Source organism: Onychostruthus taczanowskii, unplaced genomic scaffold, assembly GCF_017590055.1.
Source record: "Onychostruthus taczanowskii isolate IOZ18803 unplaced genomic scaffold, ASM1759005v1 scaffold9, whole genome shotgun sequence".
Classification (NCBI taxonomy): Eukaryota; Metazoa; Chordata; class Aves; order Passeriformes; family Passeridae; genus Onychostruthus; species Onychostruthus taczanowskii.
In genome coordinates, this window is record NW_024506993.1 from 10,197,312 (window position 1) to 10,218,443 (window position 21,132).

The following is a 21,132-nucleotide window of genomic DNA, read 5'->3' on the forward strand; positions in this document are numbered from 1 at the left end:
CCTTGCACAAGGCATCAACCAGCCCAGCAGTGTTAACATTTCATACAACAGCTCAGCCCTGCCTGTGCACCTTGTCCTTTCTTAAGGCCTCACAACAGAGGACTTGAATTCCTTAAGTCCCATTTCTGACTCTGTGGGAATCAGGATAAGGCCTTTCCTCCTATGCAATACAGACCTTTAAGGCAATGATCAGCACCTAATTTTAGACATTTTAAAGCTGATTATAAATTACCATGCCTTTGCACTCTGGGCTCCTCTTACAGCATGCCTTTTTGTTAACCTTTTTATTTGACTAACTAGCTGTGAGGTCAAGCTACCCTGACCTATCTGATACAGGGACAGAGAATCTGCAGTGCTTACATTGACAACTTTCACAAATGTGGAGCTGTGTTCCTTTGTCATTAACCCAGGGCTGATCTCCCTGAGCTAGAAGAGCTATAGAGGCTTAGGAGTGACACAGTATCCTTAACTGACCTTAGCATGTACTTGATACCCAGCAGAATGCCTAGTCAGATCACAGAACACCAGGCAAATGCAAAATCCAGTGTCAAACTACTTTTTGTCTCCTTAGAGACAAAGGCTCCCAAGAGCCTTGAACACTGAGCAGCCACTTCCATTTTTATTTTTTAGACTTTCTAGAGCTGACTGTTCCTATGGATCTCTGACATTAAATGTATGTTTCTTCCTACTGTGGGTTATTAAAGTGTGAAATGGATTGCAGATGGTTTTATGATGTTGGAGGAGGACTTTTCCTTCAATGTTTCTTCCCTGGGAGTGTTGGTTTGTTTTTTTTTTTTTTTTTTCCTAGAGGGAACGAAACTGAGCCACTAATATGAACAGAATGTGAGGCAGACCTCATTCTCCTCTGAAACTGCAAAAGTCTGTTTTCTGTTTTTGCAAATACAGATCTCACTAAAAGCCATCATAGTAGTGCTCAAAGTATGGGAAGTCAACCCATGCAACATCTCATAGGAAATGTGGCTTTTGGCAATGAGCTCAGTGGCTGTTTGTGCATGACCATGAATTGCTTGAGCACATCTCAGCAAGGACTTGCTGCTGCCCTCCCTTCCTCAGCCAGTCCTGGCCTCTGCCTGGCTGCTGCTGTTGTTTCTGTGGGACAGCAGTGGCTCCCTGAGAGTCCCTGGGCCCCAGGCACTCTCCATCTGCCTGCTTCCATCTCTCCACAAAAGTTCTCTTCTCTGCCCTTTCCTAAAGTGTGGAGGAGAAGAGCAAGGTTAGAAACAAAAATTCCCTGCTTGGTGTAAGAGAGAGCTGCCAGAGTCAGGAGTGTAGAGCTGGAGCAGCTGGACGTGCAGTCCCTGGAAAGCATCGCTCTCCCGGGAGCCCACGGTGCTGGGGTAGTGCTGCCTGCTGCCAGCACTGCCACGTTCTGAGAGCTTCTGTCATGTCTGTGTCTTTGCAGGGATGACAAGGTAGGCATGAAACTGTGCTCTCAGACACTTGCTGTCTTTCTGTTCTGTTTTTTGTACTGTGCCAGGGTCAGGGCTCACCCAGGAGGCTGTCTGTGCTTTGACTCCTCCAGGACAGTGCTACTTGTTGACTCTCTGGCAACATGAGGATGTATCTGTGTGCAGAGCAGGGCAGCAGTGCACCTCTCTAGGTTTTGCCATCTTGAGTGGCACAGCCATGAGCTGTTGGGGTTTTTTTTTTGTTTTGTTTTTTCTCTAGCTAGTTACAGTCTTTTACCCACTGTTGAGCAATGCTTTCTTTCTTCTCAAACCTAATATATGTTTTCTGGACAAATAAGGTCTATTTCTTTGCTAGGAAAAATGTGATGCATCTCTCTGCTGATAAACATAGTGTGGCTCTTTATCAGAGGCTCCTTAAATGCATAATAAAACGGCCCAGTGTACACACATGGGTCACCTGCACCAATTACCTCCCTGCATGCTGATTTATCGGTTGAGGGCTTTTTATGGTGCTTGCTTAGAAGGAGAGAGATGGAGCGTGATAAACTGATAAACCCCGTCAGGCTGATGCTTTAGTACAGGATATGTTGCTGCTGTGTTTTTTAATGTCATTTGAGTCATTCAGTCTCATTGATATTTCCTTTACATTAATGCTTCTGCCTGTCATCAATCTGGTTAGCTGATACAGTGGCAGGTGCGACTAGGTAGGCACATTATTAGAACTGGAAAACCTATGTTTTTGTCCAGAAATTATCTTTTGTTTCCTTGAAGCCTCTGTGAATTACTAACTAGAACTGGGCCTCCATACTGTCATTTCCCTCTTTCCAGCTGGTATAAAGAGGTTGGGTCATGTGTGGTTATTACAGGATTTTTATTAACCTGACTCTTCCAGATATTGTGGGACTTTTTTTTTTCCAGTTAGATTAGCTGAAATGTGCTCTCCTGTTAGCATTCAGCTAACTGGACCATTGTTAGGTGGTGGAGTCACTGTACACACCAAGGCAGCTGGGAGTGGAGAAGGTTTTAGAGGCTGTACCAAAATACCAGCCTAGAAAGCAGCGAAGGACACAGCCTCTGCAGCTTGCATTTGTTTTCCACTCTGCCTTGCTTCCAGGGAGATCTGCTCTGTCACCTCCGTTGGTGTGAACTCAGACCAAAGAAGCACTGTCTAAAGGGCCAAGAGCTTCCTCAGTTCCCAATTTAGCTGCAAGCATGTCATGTTCTCTCCAACTCCCCCGCAGTGCTGGGGACCCTGTCACAAGGACAGAGTCCACAAGCCATTAGCCTTTTCCTCTCTGCAGGGAATGTGAGGGAAGGGGTTGATCCACCCTAAAAGGTGGTTTTTAAAGCTGTTTGACCCTCTGATTCAATTAGTTTGCCCAAAATAATTATTAGAAAAGAGCCCAGGCATAATACCATGACTCTTTTCCCTGCATGCCTGACTTTGAGCTGAAGCCTTTACAGAGCAGGATACAAAATTTTTTTGCCGTATGTAACCACGGTGCAACTCTGATTTTTGACCTTGTGTAAACTCCTTAACCATGAAGCCTGTGGGGTGAGACCCTCCTCTCAAAGACAGTACTTCCCAGGAGCATGCAGGAGGAGCATGTTTAACTTTAGAACAGGAAGAGTGACCAGCTCACAGCATGCCCTTTCCCTCTGTGCAGAGAGATTATGGAGCTACCTTAAATGAGCTCGGCTAGGACTCTTATCTTGGCCTTTGCAAACTAGCAGAAAGTTGAAGTGATGACAGCAGATAAGGGTGCTTGCTTTTGAAGCTTATTGGCCGGTTCTCTGAACTTTTTTTCCCCCTGAGAGCCAGTCATTCAGAGGTACAGCTGGCACAGCCTGATTGTTCTGTCCCACCATGGAGCGGACACGAGGGGCCGGGGTCTAGAAGGGCAGATCTTGTGTCACAGCCGGCTCAGCCGTGTCACCTGCCTGGGGACGGGACCTGCGTAACGCCGTCAGCTGAGAGAAGCCCGGGCTCCTGCTTTCCTTGACCTTTCTTCACCTTGGAGAAGTGCAGAATGGATCCTGGTTGGTAACTCCCCACCTCCTCGGCCTCGGGACAGTGAGGAAAGTTCTGCAGTGCTTGTGGTGGGAGCGAGGGAGCTGGGCTGGTTGACAGCAGGCTCACACATTAAACCATCGTATCAAACGCGCGCCGCGCTCTGACAAGAAATGTAACCCGAGGAGAAAGGACACCAGTGTGTTTGAGCACGCTGAGGGATTCTTGTATGACTTGTTACTCTTTCAGTGCTGTAGCCTGAGCAGGTCTTACTGGTTTTTACTGAAGTGGTGGGAGCTGAATGGGGTGTGGGCTCGTTTCTATTCGTCCACAAGCATCTCTACAATCTTCTCTTCTCTTTTTTAATTCCCCCCTGGATATAAATCAGAGAAATTGTGTCCACCGAGTTTGCTGCCACCTGGGCTCAACCCAGCTGAACCAATTTTGGAGGAAACCCTTGCTGCAATCGTCTGGACGTGCTCCTAGAAGGAGAAGAAACTAAAGGAATTTGGCATCGTTGCTGTAGTTTGAGGAAAAACATTCCTTCTGGCTTTGGAGAGAGCTACAGAGAGGATCTGTGTCATGTCCTGATCTCCCTCCATTTTCCTGCTGAGCATGGGGTAACAGTGTGTGACCATGGTGGTCACCCAGTTACAGCTGGAACTGTGCTTCCACGGCAAGAAGCTGAGAGGTTTCACCTGCAAGTTGACCAGGTCAGCCAGTGGATTTCTCCCAGAGACTTCATTCTCCATTGCCTCCCAGATTTTTGTGCCATTCCTTCTGGCTGGCTTGGGAATGGTAGCTGCTGGCCTCTTGATGGATGTTGTTCAAGTAGGTACCTGTGATTAGGCAACTTGTAGTCAGAGGGTGGGCTAAGGCTCTGACCTTGAGTATTTGAGCTTGTTTGTTTTTAATGAGTGTGGTCCTAGCAGCCAGTCAGCAGTATGGCTGTAGGCTTTTTCTGTGCTGGAGGGACACCATCCATGTCCTTTAGATCAGTAGCTGGGTTCCTTGTGGTGTGGGATACTGGTTTTCAGACGGCTGCCTAGCACTGTCTGGGTGTTAGACTGGGTGCTCCCTTTTCTCTGTGGAGCTGAGCACTTTGGTAAAGATTCCTGTGAAGCAACTGGATCAGGCTGCAGCATATTCCCCTGTTGCATGATATCATTTCTTTCCTTCAAAAATTGCTGATAAGGAGATCTGGGTCAGGGTTGTTATTAACTACCTGTTTTACTTAGAGGCAAGTTCATGCTTTCAGTTCTTTGCAAACAACCTAATATAATCTTTGGTCTAGAAATCATTTAGATACCGTGATGAGAGGCATGCCACCATAAAATGATTAGCCTTGCCTACAAACTGTGTGCTTCTTGGGCAGTTCCTGAGGTGGGTATAAATTTAGAATAACTTCCCCTGGCTGCCAGGGAGTGCTGCAGCATTTACACCATTGTGCCCCCAAGCAGGATCTATCCCATCCGTCTTTCCTTTGTACTGGTGGCACAAATAGAAATGCAAAATTTGATCTCATTTGTGCATCTAATGCTGGTGGATTTACAAATCAAAAGGCTGGCAGAGTTTCTCAAGGATATATCCTACACTCTGAGCTCACTGGAGTACATTGGACTCTCTGGCATTAATACCACAGGAGGAGCTAAATATGGATCCTTGAATGTTTGGAAAGACAATACCTTGCTTGTTTTTTTCTTGCACTGGAAGAAACAAAGAAGGCAGAGAAGTCCAACTAAAGGGAGCACAAGGAATATCAAAGAAGGGTTAACTGGAGTGGCACAGGCTGCTGCTGGGCTGTGTTTGTCATCTCCACCTTGTGCTGTGCTTAGGCACAGACCTGTCTTGCAGCATTACAGAAGTTCTCAAACTGCCCAAGATGTTATGTTGATAGTTAGCATTTGTTTCAAAGAAGGAAAAAGACATAGCACATACCCACTCTGTACCTTGGAGGTACAGGTCTTTGTCTAGCAGAAATCAATTCGCTTGCTAAGAACTGAGCTGTGTTCAAAAACGTAACTGTATCCAAACTGATGGGAAACACAGGCCATGTATGTGTACATTGCACCTGTCCTTTAAATAACAATGGGCAGTCTAGTTTGTGCATTTGCTCACTTGACTCATAGAAATGGGGTCAGGTGTAAACCACAACCACAGGAAGTGTATATTTTGGTGAAGTATGTTGAAATAGAAATGGTCAGTCCATGGGTTCAGCTCCCAGAGGAGGGAGCCCAGTGCATTGAGAGTCACAAATGGCACAATGGCACAGGAGAGATGTCAATTTTATGAGCTGCCTTGGTATCCACAATCCCACAGCTAAAAACAAAACCAGTAGCTGGGAAAATGCAGAGATCTTAGCCTTTAAAGGTTTGGGATATTCTTCTGTGCTTCTTTGTCTTTGAGCTGTTTATTTTCAACTTCCTGCAAGTGTGAGAGACAGAAACTCACAATCCTGTCCAACTAAAACCTGACACTAAGTTTGTTTGCTTAAGGCCAGGTACCATAAGACTCATATTGCCAGGCATGAGGGCTCACATACTGAAACTACAGGTTTTTCAAGTCCAGGAGTCTGTTCTGTGGTTTGCCCATTTTCTAGTGGTTCTTCTGGCTAAGGAATGTCTTGCCCTATTTGTAGTTGCTGCAAAACATTCTTAGGAAACTCTGTGTCTGCTTTGGACAGGGAGATATATGGGCAAGCTTAAGGATGGTATCTAGAGCATAGATAATACTGAGTTTAGTCCTGCTGCCCTTCTTTTATTACATAAAAAATATCTTGAAATAACTTGGTTCTGTGTTGTGAGTCCAGCTGGTGCTGTCTTTTGCAGGTCTCATATGGCTGTAAAGAGAGCAAAGTGTAAATTGCTCATTTGTATCCCATCAAACTTCTCAGGATTTTAGCAGTTTCTGATCTGCTCTGGGATGAAACCAAGAACTGTTCATATTTTACTGTTTAAGAGAAAGATTAACAGAAGAGATTTATCTAGCCCAGTTGACTCTTAGGCACAGACCTGGGTCTCCCATGCTGTAGGAAAAGGATGCCCAAAGAAGAAGATGTTTGCCATTTTCTCTTCCTGTGTGTGCAGGGGATGCAGTCTCTCTGCAGGGCTGATAGCACAGCACAGGTTTTTTCCTTCTGGACATTTCTGCCTCTGTTCCAGAGGTCCTTGGCTGCTGGTCCATCTGGATTCTGGGCTGGCTGGCATTGCTGGAGACCTTGCAGGGCCCTGCCAGTGTTTGGCCCACTTTTTGACAGTAAGGTGAAGAATCATATTGAAGTTGGCTGATCAGATTTCAAACCAGAGAATTCAGGAGGAAAGCTTCGCTTTCATTTTCCCTCTCCACGCCACTGGAGTGGGACACAGTCCAAATAAAAGTCACAGATATAAGATATCTCTGTCCTTTGTTGACAAAATCCATGAGATGATTAGCTTTGAAAAGGATTTTGAATTGGCTTGCATTTTGTACTCTGAGATATTTTGATCTTTCTGTTGACTTGTGCAGAGCAATGGAAAACCTCTGAGGCTTCTGAGCTGTTGCCATGGGAGATGGATGGGGAGGTAACAGGACAGGTTGGGTCTGTGAGGACAGTGTGAGGAGCTGCAGCAGGGCTGCACTGGGGCTGGGGGCTGCAATAGGGCTGGGGGCTTCACTGGGGCTAGGGGCTTCACTGAGGCTGAGGGGCTGCACTGGGGCTGGGGGGCTGCACTGGGGCTGGGAGCTGCACTGGAGCTGGGGGCTGCTCTGAGGCTGGGGGTTGCACTGAGCCTGGGGGGCTGCACTGGGGCTGGGGGCTGGCTCAGTGCATCCATGATCCCCTCCTGGGGCTGGGGGCTGCACTGAGGTTGGGGGCTGCACTGAGGCTGGGGGGCTGCACTGGGGCTGGGAGCTGCACTGGAGCTGGGGGCTGCTCTGAGGCTGGGGGTTGCACTGAGCCTGGGGGGCTGCACTGGGGCTGGGGGCTGGCTCAGTGCATCCATGATCCCCTCTCTTCCTCTGAGGGACCCCAAGAGCAGATCCAGCTGCTGTGGGTAGAACATGGAATTATTAACTGAGCTTCTTCAGAGCTGAGTTGTAGGACTGATACTCCGTTATGAAAATGTGAAGTGGGAAAGAGTCCCTTTCTGGCTCTGTATCTGCCTGTGTGGGTTTGCAATGCTGCATGGAATGTTTTTGCTCTTTCTGGGCCAGTTTTCGTCTCAAAGGACAGAGGCATTTCCTAGGCTTAGTCCAGGTGTCTTCATTCAGGTGGTTTCCTACCTGCATGGCTCCAAACTGCCCCACTCAGCCACTCCTCCAGCTGACAGTCCTGCAAGCTGATGGCACAGGCATCATCTGTTTATTCTGTATTTCTGCAGTCACTAACACAATGAAGTCCTGGCTGTTGTGGTATAAATCATTAAGAATCTTTTCTTAGGCTCTCCGTGAGTCACTAATGAGACTCAAATAGAGGCAATTAAATCAGCTTTTTTTATTTTATTTTATTAGTACAGTTGTGTGATTATTAATTGTTCAGAGCTTTCAGGTGTAATTATATGTAAGGCAGAATCCCAAAAAAATCATACCTCATATGGTGAAACTTCTGTTCTGATGGCCTGAGACGTGCAAAATCTATTATGTCACAAGGATTGGAGATTACCTAGATATACCAAAGTCATATTTCCCATAGATGGCATGCACAGAAAATACAAACAGTTGAGTTTTTCTGTTGCTTTCTATTTATGTCTTTTTATGTGCAAGATATGCAAGGTCTTCAGTATGAATTTCTGCATGCCTCTGTGCTTTAAATGGTTGGGAGTTTTACCTTGTGACTGTGAAGTCTGCGTTTTCTCCTCTTTCTTTTGAAGGTGTCAAAGATGTGTTTGGGTCTTTATTCTTAATTAAAGAGAGAGGAGAGAGGGGGACATGAGTCTTTAAAGGAGATGTCCACCCCTAGCTTTTCTCAGGCATTTAAGTTCCATGTTAACAAATTTAAACAAAACTGTAGTGTGTCAAATAATTTTTGTGTTGTTGGTTGTTTATGCAGCAGTAACGTACCTTGCACATTTTGAAACGTGCCTGTTCCCACCACTGCCAGGAAAAGTGCCTTTTTGATATTGATAACAATGTTTTGCCTGTTATCTGCACTTCTGAGGTCCTTGCACCACATGCTCAGGGCTGGCTCAGCCCCAGTTTCATTCATCCTGACTGAAGGAAGCTGTGAGGTCTTCCCAGCAGACAGACACCACCACCTTCCCACAGCCTCCCATGGCCCAGCCAGAGAAAAACACTGAGCTGTTCCACCCTGGATATATTTCCTAACAGGCTGGCAGCTGAATATCTCACCATTTGTTGAGTCTGTCCAGCCACCTGGGTATTCAGGTTTATAGAATCCCAGTGGATGTGGAAAGGGTGGGTAGGGATGTGCTGGTTTGTTTTGTCCTCTAGTGCCAGAATTCAGGACCACCATGGGTACTAGCCAGTGACAAGTTGGAAGGAATGAACAAATTTATCCTTCATGTGATGTGCAGCTAAACTATGGAAGTGTGTGCCACAGGATGGCACATGGCTTGGAGGGGGGAGTTTGGATGGGGACCTGAAAGAGGAAGCCTTTCAACACTGGGAAGCGTGCAGAAAACCCCCACCAGCTCAGTACCCTGTGGCAGATAGTCAGAGTCTGGAAAATACACAGGAGAGTTATCCCATTCACTTGTTTTTGTAGAGTCTTGTTTTATACACCCAAATTGGATCATTGGCAGAGCCAAGGATGGGTTAGATGGACCTTTGATCATTGCAGCCACCCTTTTCTCCTTGTATTCTGCTCTTAGATGTTGGGCTTGTTACTTTTCCTTCATGCTGAGTGGCCCCGTCCAGTGATTACATCCTGATTTAAACCTCTCTGCCTACAGCAGGACTTTGCCAACACCCTTGAATGCACAGAGGAGGGATGAATTCTATTCCAAGGCACTCTATGGTACAAAAATCAGAGAAGACCTGTCAGTCAACAAAGTTTCTTACGCTTTCGGATTGTCTCTGGTGTTGCAGCTGGTTCAACAGCTTTGTACAGTTCAGCTTCAGAGGAGCAACAACAGACAAGTTATTGGCCCAGAAGTTTGGCTTATGAGATATCTTAATTCAAAACCTTTTCCAGGTGTACCAAGAATGTGCTTGGTAACAGGAAGATTTAGGAACTGCCTGTGGAGAAGAGATGCAAAAGTCTCATTCCGTCCCCCCACCAGTCTTAGATGCTTGACTAGAAGTTTGGTAAGAAAATACAGACACAACTTCTTGTTGTGAGATCATTTTCCAGATCTTTGGTTTTGTTCTTATGAGCTTGGTTAGCAGTAAAGGTTCCTGTGTCTAGTGTCACTGCAAAGGATGGAGAACATGCTTTATCTAATTTGGCTTGTGAACCTTAATTACGTTTAATGTTGGTCTCGGCTGATGCTAAAGGCAGGTTTTAATTTGTGGGTTTCCAAAATCTTCTGTTGCCCTTAGAAGGAAAGAACCTTCCCCATTAGTGCAGTGCTTTGTTGTGCATGAGATGAGGAAGAATACTGCAAGCTGAAAATTCCTTCCTTCCCTCCCAAAATGCAAAACATAAAATGCATCAGGGCAGCATCTGCCCCTGTGTGCACAGCACACCTGGAGGTGCTGAGACAGGAGCCTGCTGCCCTGGGGTGCAGCAGCACAAGCTGAGGTCACTGCCTTTGTTTCCTTCCAGCACTGGGACGTGTTCCGGACAATCACAGAAGTGTTTATCCTGGTTCCTGCCTTGGTTGGCCTGAAGGGAAATCTGGAGATGACACTGGCATCCAGGCTCTCCACTGCTGTGAGTGTTAACAAGCTGGTGGGGAGTGTTGGGAGGGGGGTGATTAGCAGAAGACATCAGGAGATTCTTCATTTATATAATCACACAGTGTATGAGAGATGCCCTTTTCTGCTAAGTAGAAACTAGTGGGGTGTGAGCATTAAAATAATGTGTTTGCCCTCATTTTGTAACTGGAACAGAGAATTTCCATCTGCACTTTGAAGGTGAATTAATCCCTGGGTGGCCACTTGCTGATATTTGGGGCCCTGTGACACATGAAGGAGACAAAGGCAGGGCTCCACAGCTGTCAGCTTCAGTGCTGGATTGCTTTTCTGTGGGTATTGATCCTTGAGGGCTTCCCAGCAATCCTACCTTGGGGGGAGCAGACTGAGGCTTCTTGGAACCTGCAGCAGCTTTTGCTGCTCTGTATTTGATCTCTTCTTTCTCCCTAAGCAATTTTTTTTAACTCTGGTCTTTTTTTATTATTCCTCAGGAGAAATTGTAGCTTACCAGAGCAATTTAGGGGGAACAAATGACAAGAAATGGTTTAATTTGTTCATCGTTTTGTCTTGTGAGGGCTGTGGTGGATATGCCCACTTCACTTTTAGCTGGGTGCCCTGCAACACCTCTGCACCTCCAGTGTGAGCCTCTGATGCCCCTGGGACACTGGGCTGGTGGAAAAGTGTCAAGAAGGAAGTGCAGGGAAGGCTGGGAGATGGTGACCTGGATTTGCCTCTCTCTGAGACCCCTTTTCCCCCAGGGACCAGGTAAAACTGCCTTCAGCAGCCACCTGTATCACAGAAACAGCTTTTCAGGGTACCTCTCTTCACTCCTAGGCTAACACTGGACAGATGGATGATGCCCAGAAGCAGTGGAAAATGGCCACCTGCAATTTAGCCCTTATCCAGGTGAGTCACTTCAGCTGGGAGATGCAAAAGTCTTTTTTCTCTTGCTGTGTTGCAGACCAGCAGCATCTGTTCCAGCAGTGCTGAATACACACCTGGTGATTTGGGGCAGGTATCCTCAACACAGCCAAGCAGAGCCAGGTCTTGACCTCCAATAAAGCTCTGTGTGGCCCCAGAGCTTGTAGTTTAGCTGTAAAACACATCTAGACATTCACTGCCTTTGTGGACAAACTGAACTAATAAAACTCCTTTTGCAGCAGGAGCTGTGGCACAATCCCTGTTTCACAGCAGCCCCTGGATAAAGCCTGTCATTTACAGGCACTGTTTGGGAATCAGCCTTGGCCAGGAGGGGAGAGATGGGAGAAATTGCCTCTTGTAAAGGCAATTCTTCTGCTTGTTAAAATCCAGGAGCCAGCCTAGAGTTTGCACATGGCAAGACCTCAGGGCTGGCAGCATGTGTCTGTGTGCTTTCCCTTATCTCCCTGCACAGCTCCAAGCCTCCCAGGAGTGCAGAGCTGATGGGGAGCCCATTTTTGTCTTGACCAGGGCTATTCCTTTGCTGGTGGACTCAGCGTCCTTTGCTGAAGTGTTATCTGCCCTTTGCAGGCCCTCAGAGATTTTCTGCAAACTTTGTCAGGATTTCTTTTCTGATCTAGTGGAGCCTTGCAGGGATGCTGTTTAAATACTCAAACAATCAGCATCTGTGCCAGGCTTTGCCCTCCAGGCTGTGGCAGTGCTGCAGTCGTGTGGAGCCAGGGCTGCCAGGAGCAGATGTGGGTGAGTGCTCATCAGCTGTCCTTTGGTCCCCAGGTCCAGGCCACTGTGGTGGGACTCCTGGCTGCTGTTGCTGCTGTGATCCTGGGAGCCATCTCCAAGGGCTCTGTGGAGCTGAGCCAGGCTGCTGTGCTGTGTGCCAGCAGCGTGACCACGGCCTTCATAGCTGCACTTTCCCTTGGTGAGTGGTTCTGCTTCCTCAGATCAAACATGCAGCACCCAGGTGGGGAATGAACTGTCCCTGTTCCACCAGGGAGGCCCAGCTGGCTTCCCTCTGGTCTGGCAGAGGGAGGAGGGGTGCAGGGAGCTATGTCTGCTGCTTCCATCCTCCCTGCATCCTGCCTTTGCTTCTCTTCCCCCGTGGTCTGTTGCTTTCAGCATCCACAGGCAGAATCAAAATGTGCTTCACCTGACACGTGAACAGTGCCCCAAGCTGTGCCTGGCTGTACAAACCCCCCAGTCCGTGTCTCTTGGGTGCCACACGAGCCATCCACACTGTCCCTTTCCCAGGGGAGGGTGAAATAATGTCACCCAGGGAATGGAGGGTCTGTTAGCAGACAAATCCAGACCACGCTCGAGATGGACTTGGGTCTCCCCACACCCTGAGCAGAGCTGTGGCCAGCCCTGCAGTTTGCCTGCTGTGAGCTGGCAACCAGGCAGTTCTCTCCCCTGGCTCTTCCTCTTCCAGGGGAATATGATGGGCTGGACAGCAGGAGCTTTTTCTGAGAGGCCTGAAGATCTCCAGTTTGTGGGTCTGCCATACGAGGGCAGCATGATACCCTGAATAGAGCAGCTGGCACAAAGGATACTGCGAGCTTTCTAAATGAAAGGGACGAGTTAGAACAACTGCATATCCCGAAGCTGGACTCAAAGGCTGACTGTAGATGCCTTTGATGAAAAACGTGGGATGAGGCAGTTGTTAAAAACCAGCAGCTCAGCTTTCATTGCTCTTCCCTACAATCTCCCTGCTTGGTGTGCTCAGAGAGGCTTTGCTGCTGTGCTGTCTCAGGTTTGACATCAGTTTTTTCCCTGGACATGCCACAGGCAGCCTGTGTGTGGGTGTGCACGATGGGAAGCTGCTGTTTTTATGGCCAGGGAGGGGAGCAGCACGAACTGTGCTGAGGGGAGGGTAGTGTGGGTGTCTGGGAGGGCTGCTGTGGAAATGTCACGTTGTGTGAGGATGTGTTTTTGTGTTAGGGATGCTGTATCAGGGAGCATGCATATGTGGCATTTCTTGGGGTAGAACTGATGCTCCTGTGCATGCTCATCTTTGGAGGGCTGTGTAGACAGGCACGGAGAGGTTGTGAGCTGGTGGGAATCACCATTTCTTGGGCTTCCTTTGGTGCAGCCTGTCAGCCACAGAAGGACTTTGAAGGGATGTCTTATGTCTTGTCTCAAGGCTGCCCTTTCTAGTTAGCAGTGGAGCCTGGCCAGGGCTTATTCCAGGTGCTTCTTCCACAGGCCTGTGAGAGATCTGATATCTGAGGGATTCTCACATGTTCACCAGGCTCTGGGGTTTGTGCTCCTAAACTTACCTGGGCAAGCAAAACCTCTCTTCTCCCCAGCAATGCTGAAAAGCAGCTCAGTATTCCAGGTGCACCTCAGAGGCCACCACCATAACCCCTTGACTCTGGAGCTGCTCACAGCATCAATATCCACCCAGAGCAAATTAAAGCAGCCCCAAAGGTTCTGGGACATGAGGGCTCAGTCTGATGGCTGGGCTGAAAGGCTAATTTAGGCTGCTATAAGGAAGCTCATTGCTCCTTGGTGATTCAAACTTTGAGAAATTTCAGTCTAATATGGAAAATATCTTTGTGCTGTGGAATCCAGAGGAGGGGATGGCACCAAGAGGCTGCTGCATGCCTCCTGTGTGCTTATCTATGAGTGTGCTTCGTGCCTGGTCCTGCTTCAAGGCAACAAATATTAGGCTGCTCAGGAGGGGAGCTTCTACATTTGGGCTGCCTGCTGGTATCTGCTTTGATCCCTGGAATTTGCTTGTGTGCCTCTGGGCCCTTGGTGCAGTTATACGGACAGAGTCATGCACTTCAGGTTGGTGAAAACAAAAGGACAAACTCCTGGGGGTGTCCAATCTCCAGCTGCATGGTGCTGCTGTGGGTAACGTGCTTCTTGCTTCTCTTAGACCCCCACATCCCTCTGCAGCTCTAGGGTAAAACACACCCAAATGCTCTCTCTGATGCCTGCTCTGTGTCTTCTCTAGGTCTGGTGATGATTGGTGTGATCATTGGAGCAAGGAAAGTTGGGATCAATCCAGACAATGTCGCCACACCCATAGCAGCGAGCCTGGGAGATTTGATAACCCTTTCCCTCCTGGCAGGAATCAGCAGCACACTCTTCAAATACATAGGTACAGTGTTCAGCAGGGAACTGCAGCTCAGCAAGGGGAGCTCACAAATCCTTGTGAAATTACTGCAGGCTGCCTCAGCATTTCTGGTATGATTCAGAATGGAGGCTGTCGTGCTACTGGGGTAGAAAAATGACCAAAGAGGCTTTTTCCAGACTCTCTTTTAGTAACAAACTGGAAGGCAGAGCCTGGTAAACACAAAGGGATTTGTCAAAGAAATGACCAACATGTATTGTGCAGCTTTGGAACAGGAGGCTGACATATGTGACACTGACTCTGTTCCTCGATCTGTCACTAGCCAAGCAAAACTACCTCATGTGCATGGGTAATAGCAGGTCCTTCTTCACAAGGCAATTCCAGGAGTTTGGCACTAGTAAAATATTCTTGTATGCTGTCACATGGAGAGTCATGGATGAACAAGATATTCAGTTGGAGGGAAGTAGCCTGCAGTGTTTTTTGCCTGCAGGACTCTGGAGTAGGTGCTGTGGTCTGTGCTGCCGGTTGCCAAAGGCTTGGGCGCCTGATGACCCCCAGAAGTTCAAAACATTGGTGATATATGTCTGTTGCTTTTAAAGTGTTAGGCTATTTACTGTGAGCCTAAGCTAGAACAGAAACAAGAAAATAAAAAGATCCAGGAAACTCAATTGCATTTGAAACCCAAACTGCTGCTTCAGACTGAGCAGAAGCAGTGAGGCAGCTGTTCTCAGTTTGCATAACTCATTCCATGTGCAAGCACAAGTGAGGGAGTGAAGGAGCACACACTGCAGGGAGAGGCCCATGAATCGCTTCCATCCTGTCCTCCTAGAGCTTCAGAGGTGCTTTTTTTAAATAGGATTTTTCCATGATGCCATTGCACCTGCCTCTGTAAAGCTAATCTCTCTTTCACTTGCTGTGCCTCAGATAATATCTCCCAGGGAGAACAGGGCAGAACAACATGATAACCTCTATGGCTGTGACCAGAGAGCATTTCTGGGGTTGCCAGAGTAGTTTAAAGAGCCTCTTGAGATGGAAAATAGTCAGCACACAGACACCAACATTGGGAGCATGAAATGAAGCAGGTAGAAGGATGGCACTGCTGATGGTGCTTGAACAAATCCATTTCCCTGCCCAGTGTGTAATAAGGTGCAGGTCACACTCTAAAAACTTCTGGGTCCTACCAAAATGTGTATGTATCCTGAAAAATACTGATGAACCTGTAAAGTTTGAAGTACTGTGTGCTACCTGATGCAGCACCTTCTCCTTCTGCACAATATCCCCTTGCCAGAGAAGATTATCAATTTCTTTTTTTTTAATTGCCTCTGGTTCTTCTCAATCCTGCATAAAGGAGATACAAACTGTGCCAAAGGGTTTCAGATTGCTTGTGGGCTGCCTGTGAGAGAATGTAGCAGAACTGGAATGTGGAGCCTGAAGACCATTCATCCTACCAGGAGTCTTTCTGTGGGCTCTGATAAGGTTTGATCAACTCCAGTGCTGTGCCTGCATTACTTAAGAAGGAATTAATTGCTCAAAACAACATGTGGTGTGGGTAAGAGACTCAGTACGGCAGCCAGGTCTGTCACACAACCCACCTGTCCTGGATGACTCCAGAGGGCAAAGAGCACTGACAAAAAGTCTTAACTCCCAGGAGGAGGCATTTCAGTGCCCACTGAAGCCTCCCAGGAAGAGCTGCACCTCTTTGTGTAAGAGCCTTTCTCTCACAGCAGATGCCATCACGTCAGTGCTGTCGCATCCAGGTAGCCCAAGGCCCTGGCAATGGTGTTTTTAAAAATGCACACTTCGAGCTGCTTCATCTCCCAGATTACCTGCAAAGCCAGCATTACATCCCACTGCCTTTGGCCCCAGCTCAGAGACCAGATGGAGAGCTTTGTTGAAGAAGCATTTTTGTATCAAAAGGGCTGGCATCAGCCCCATTGCTCGAAGGTGTTTCTCATGCTTCTGAGTCATGTTTATTTTCTTTTAGTGCTGCACATCTTATTTTTTAATTTCTTTGCTTCTAAATATCACTCTAAGGCTATGCCTCTGCTGAATGGAAAAAGCACCTAATGAAAACACATGCAAGCTAGCACAAAAGAAACCCCAGATCTGAACTGGCTTATAGGTGCCAGAGAACATTTGTTCCTATAGAGCAGACCAGCTGCTCGGCAATTCTGCTAGCTTGCCTCCTAAAGTATTTCTTATCTCTTGTTTTAGGTGAAGGTATGAGGTGTCTGCCCTAAGTGGGATACAGCTTCCACACAGGAGCTTCCCCACTGCCCTGCTGTTTGATTTGTACCCTGAAGCCCAGAAATTTTGTAACTTTTCATCTTTCTTAGTTGGAGGTGGAATTGGCGAGTTGTTCATCTTCAAATATAACTTGCTTTGAATCCTGCTGATTTTCAAACAGCATCCTCTAGCAGTGAATTTCAGGGATTAATTATGGATTTCTGTGGTGGAATGAGGTGGTTTTGTGGGGACTATCATGCTTCATGTGATTTTTCCTGTAACATAACTCGGTTGGAGCAAGAGTCCTGCTGCATTTCTTCCCATCTTTGTGCATTATAATTTTGGCAACCAGTGAAGCTCCGGGTATTTACTTCGAGATTTCTTTTCCTTGCCAGATGTGAAGTACCTTTCTCCTCTGATCTGTGCTGTATTCATTGTCATGATCCCTCTCTGGGTTGCTATTGCCAAGCAAAGTCCTTCCCTGGCCGAAGTCCTGAAGTCTGGGTGGCAGCCGGTTATTGTTGCCATGAGCATCAGCAGGTAAACTGAGGCACGGCTCCCAGCCCTGTGTGCACACTGCAGAGACACCCTGGGCTCACTTAGAGGGCCACCAAAGTGACACTGGCAGGGACAGCAGCAGGGTATTTGCCCAGAGCTTCTCAGCCATTGGTGGCTCTCCAACAGACTCTGTTATAAAGCAACTGTAAGTTTTACAGAAACTGTAAAGTTTGAAGTACTGTGTGCCACCTGATGCAGCACCCTCTCCTGCTGCAGAATATCCTCTTGCCAGACAAGATTCTCAATATATATTTTTTTAAATTGCCTCTGGTCCTTCTCAGTCCTGCATAAAGGAGATACAAACTGTGCCAAAGGGTTTCAGACTGTCTCTCTTATTTGTGAGGCACCTGATAAGGAGCCCCCAAAGGACTGGAAAAAGCAAATCATTCTAAGTCTCACTTGCACATCCAGGCACCACATGGGTGAAAGCCAGGAAACTGAAAGCACAGATGATGATCATCACAAATTGTCAGGCTTTGATCGTCACAGATTGTCAGGCTTCAACCTCATTCTTATCCAGCTGTAAAGAGAAAATACTGGTAAATGTGGAGCCAGGTAGTTCTGTCTTCCTGTGCTACATCTTTCAGCTGAGATCTGGAAGAGAATTTTTAAAAAGCGCTAAGTCTGGTATAGAAGTGTAACAAAACTTTGTGGGAGGATGGTAATGCTTTCCTAACCACCACCAGTTTTGCTTGGGGGTGGGCAAGGAGGTCCTTCTGAACTCATTGTGCCATTAAAAAAACCTGTAATGCATTCTGTAGGTGGAAGCTGATCTGTAAAAGGAGCACATGGTGAACAGCCCAGCCCTGGCAATGGGGAGGATGCAGTAACCCATGGCACTGTGCTGTTTTCAGTGTAGGAATTGCCCTGGGAAAAGATTGCTCCAACCTCATTTGCTGTCCTTTTCTTAACAGCATTGGTGGGCTCATCCTGGACAAAACTGTAACTGACCCAAACTTTGAAGGCATGGCAGTTTTCACACCTGTGATTAACGGTAGGTTGGGTATGGGGGCTCTATGCATGCTTTTATTTATGCCTCCCTTCCTCCCAAGGCTTCTGGCATCCACCACTGCCCCTACATTGAGATCAGTGTTCAATTGCCTGCTCCCATCATGAGTGGAAGTGAAGCTACTGGTCCCCATCACGTCCCTGCTTATGTTTTGAAGTGTCTCTGGAGCAAAATAGCAGTGAGGACAGAGTTGTGCAAAAAGGTTAACAGCATCTCTGAGAGTTACGTTGACACTTTTCATAAAATCAAACCGACGGGGATATCACAATAAATCCATTTTCCCTTGTTTCCTTCCCTCCCCTCAGTGATTTGTGCAGTGCAACCACCCCTATAAAGAATGTTGATAACTATTAATGTAATTAGATTATACATGTGTATGTATGTATCTGAGAGATTATATGCGTGGATAATTTGATTATTTGATTTTTTATATATATATATATATAACATATTTTGTATATATTTATATTATATCTATATTTATATCTATATTTATATAATTATATATTATATATTTATTTATTTATATTTATATTTATGCATGAGATAAATATCTATTATTAAAATATATATATATAAAGATTACATGCATGGATTGGGTATAATTTGATTTATATATATATATATATATATATCTCAACATATTTTGTGCATATATTTATATTTATATTTATATTTATTCACAATACTTTTATGCACAGACCTATCAGTACAAACTGCTGGGGTCCTGGTATCACAGAAGATCCACTAGCTTATTTTTGTGCTATTATAACATTCTCGTAGGACAGGCCCATTCCAAGGGAAACCCAGTTTCCCAGGGCCTCGTGCCACCCTCAAAGCATGGTGTCCTGTTGCAGTGCCAGAGGCGTCACCCAGCTGCCACCTTCCTGCATCTGCATGAGGACACCGACCTTGCTGACAAACCCTTTCCAGCATGGCTAGTGAAGGAGGCAGCCTGGGAAAGTCAGCAGGAATTTAGCTGGGCAGTGACAGCCCCGTGGCTGGCTCTGTGGGGACAGGTGACCCGCCTGGCAGGGCTGCTGGCAGAGTGGTGCAGTGCTCTGTGCCTTTGCACAGGCAGCTCTTCACTCTGCCCGTGCAAAGCGTGGCAGTGCACAGCTCAGGTCCCATCTTCAGCTGCAATCAGACAGCCTGAGTATTTTCACTTTGATTCCCATCTGGAAAATCTCACATTTAATGATTATTTCTTCTCCAAGGAAGGGAAAACATGAGAAGCCTGTAGCATCTGGCTCACCGTTATCTCTTCTGTGGCATTTCCACCCTGAAAATACTTAGGGTGGTGGAAGTTTTCTCCACAGATCATTATCCCTCTATAGCTGCTTTTTCATGTTTGCTACAATTAATCAGTCTGGAATGAATTAATTTACTTTAATTAGCTAACATTTTTGGGTTCTAATTCGTTCTCATGATTCCTTCTCATTTAACAAGTGTGTTAGGTACCTTCAGACAGATATATAATCACTCTCTGTGATGTTTTGCTGTCTTTCAAACAATAATGTTTCTCTGAGTGAGTAAATCCAAGAGGTGGCCATGAGCAGCATCTGCACTGCTTTCCCCAGGTGTTGCTCACTGTCCAACCAGGGGCAATTTCATCATCTTCAGGGGCCACATGGCATTTACATCCAATGCTGGGGAGAAAGGGAAAATGTTTTCAGCCAGCAGTCAGAAGAACACAATTACTGGAGCCTTCCTGATTTTTGGGAGCTGTTCCTGCAAAGTGAATAGTGCAGCACCCCTAGGGATGCAGGGATCATGTTTTCTCTTTCTCTCACTGCTGCTCTGAGTCAGTGCAGATTGCCTCACCTGAGGCTGGGTTTTGGACTGCTGTTTCCTGCTGTGGTGAAGGTGGTTTACAGGTTTTCTGTGTTTTGTCCTCACAGGTGTTGGAGGGAATCTGGTTGCCATCCAAGCCAGCCGAATTTCTACATTCCTGCACTTCTGGAGCATGCCTGGAGTTTTGCCATACAAGATGAGGCAGAATTGGCCCAACCCATGCACCACATTCTTCTCATCAGGTAGACCCCGAACCCTTGGTGTCCATGTCTCTCTGTCATCACAGACAGCTCCTTTCCCAAGCCTGGCTGGTGAAGGATCAGCTGGGTTTCAAAGACAGAACTTTCCCCTTCCTCAGAGAATATGTACAGAGGAAGCATCCTTGCAGTGGGCAGCATGAAAAAAAAGGCTTAAGGCATATTTGCTCACTGGCATGCAAAGAAAGTGGCCTTTAGGGAGCACTAAAGAAAGTAATTGAAAAAGAATCTTAGATTTGATCTAACAGAAAGTCATTTTAATGGGCAGCCTACAGCCATCACCTGTGGACAGAGCAGTGAATAGACCACAATCTTGCTGAAAATCAGCAATTCCTCCATCTTCTTCAGCACTGCAAACACTTAAGAATCAGCAAAACTCAATTTGGGGTCTGTTGTCTTTATAGAGTTCCTCTTGATTTTCCCTGTTAGGTTGAGAGTTAGTGCTAAATCCAACTATAAACTGGGAAAATCTGTTGCAGTGAGGCACAGCAGAAGTTGTGGGAGGCAGAAAGCAGCTGAGAGGAGTTTCTGCAAAAATCAGAGTGGATCAGCACGAAGCACAAAGCCTTTGGCATGTAGTTTCAGTGCTAGACAAAGCTGCTGGGCTGATCCTGCAGATACTTCCTATGTTTGTGTGATCTAGAGAAGGCATTAGCAATGAGGCTGGTGGGAGGGGGCAGCCCCAGGTTTATGCATTAAAATATGAACTGTGTCCTGTCCTCCCCTCACCCTCCCCAGCTGCTCTTACCCCTCTTTCTGTCTCTGCTCTGCAGGGGTGAATTCCAAGTCAGCCCGGGTCCTGTTCCTCCTGGTTATCCCAGGGCACCTCGTGTTCCTCTACACCATCCATTTGCTGCAGGGAGGCCACACATCCCTGTCCTTCACCTTTGTGATGTTCTATCTGGCTGCTGCTTTGCTCCAGGTAAACCCCAAACTCTCATCCTAAAGCAATCTGTCAGATAACATAAAACCAGCTTTCTCCAGGTTAAAAAGGAGTCACAGTAAAACATTCAGCAGCAGCCTCTGTTTCCTGTCATTTC

At 46.8% G+C, this 21,132-nt stretch overlaps 1 protein-coding gene across 10 annotated transcripts in view; it reads left to right on the forward strand.

The window, feature by feature from the left end:
- SLC41A3 (solute carrier family 41 member 3) overlaps window positions 1-21,132 on the forward strand; it is a 31,093-nt gene that overhangs the window by 2,650 nt on the left and 7,311 nt on the right. For 4 of the 10 annotated variants that reach the window (XM_041425565.1, XM_041425570.1, XM_041425563.1 and 1 more), the window contains exons 3-10: window positions 10,145-10,252; window positions 11,068-11,139; window positions 11,947-12,091; window positions 14,129-14,275; window positions 16,870-17,014; window positions 17,947-18,026; window positions 19,943-20,077; window positions 20,866-21,014. In XM_041425565.1, coding sequence (XP_041281499.1) covers window positions 10,145-10,252; window positions 11,068-11,139; window positions 11,947-12,091; window positions 14,129-14,275; window positions 16,870-17,014; window positions 17,947-18,026; window positions 19,943-20,077; window positions 20,866-21,014 — 981 coding nt within the window. Of the gene's footprint in view, window positions 1-826; window positions 4,273-9,571; window positions 9,685-10,144; window positions 10,253-11,067; window positions 11,140-11,946; window positions 12,092-14,128; window positions 14,276-16,869; window positions 17,015-17,946; window positions 18,027-19,942; window positions 20,078-20,865; window positions 21,015-21,132 lie in introns of those variants that run through there. The other 6 variants (XM_041425568.1, XM_041425567.1, XM_041425571.1 and 3 more) reach the window with 6 other exon arrangements.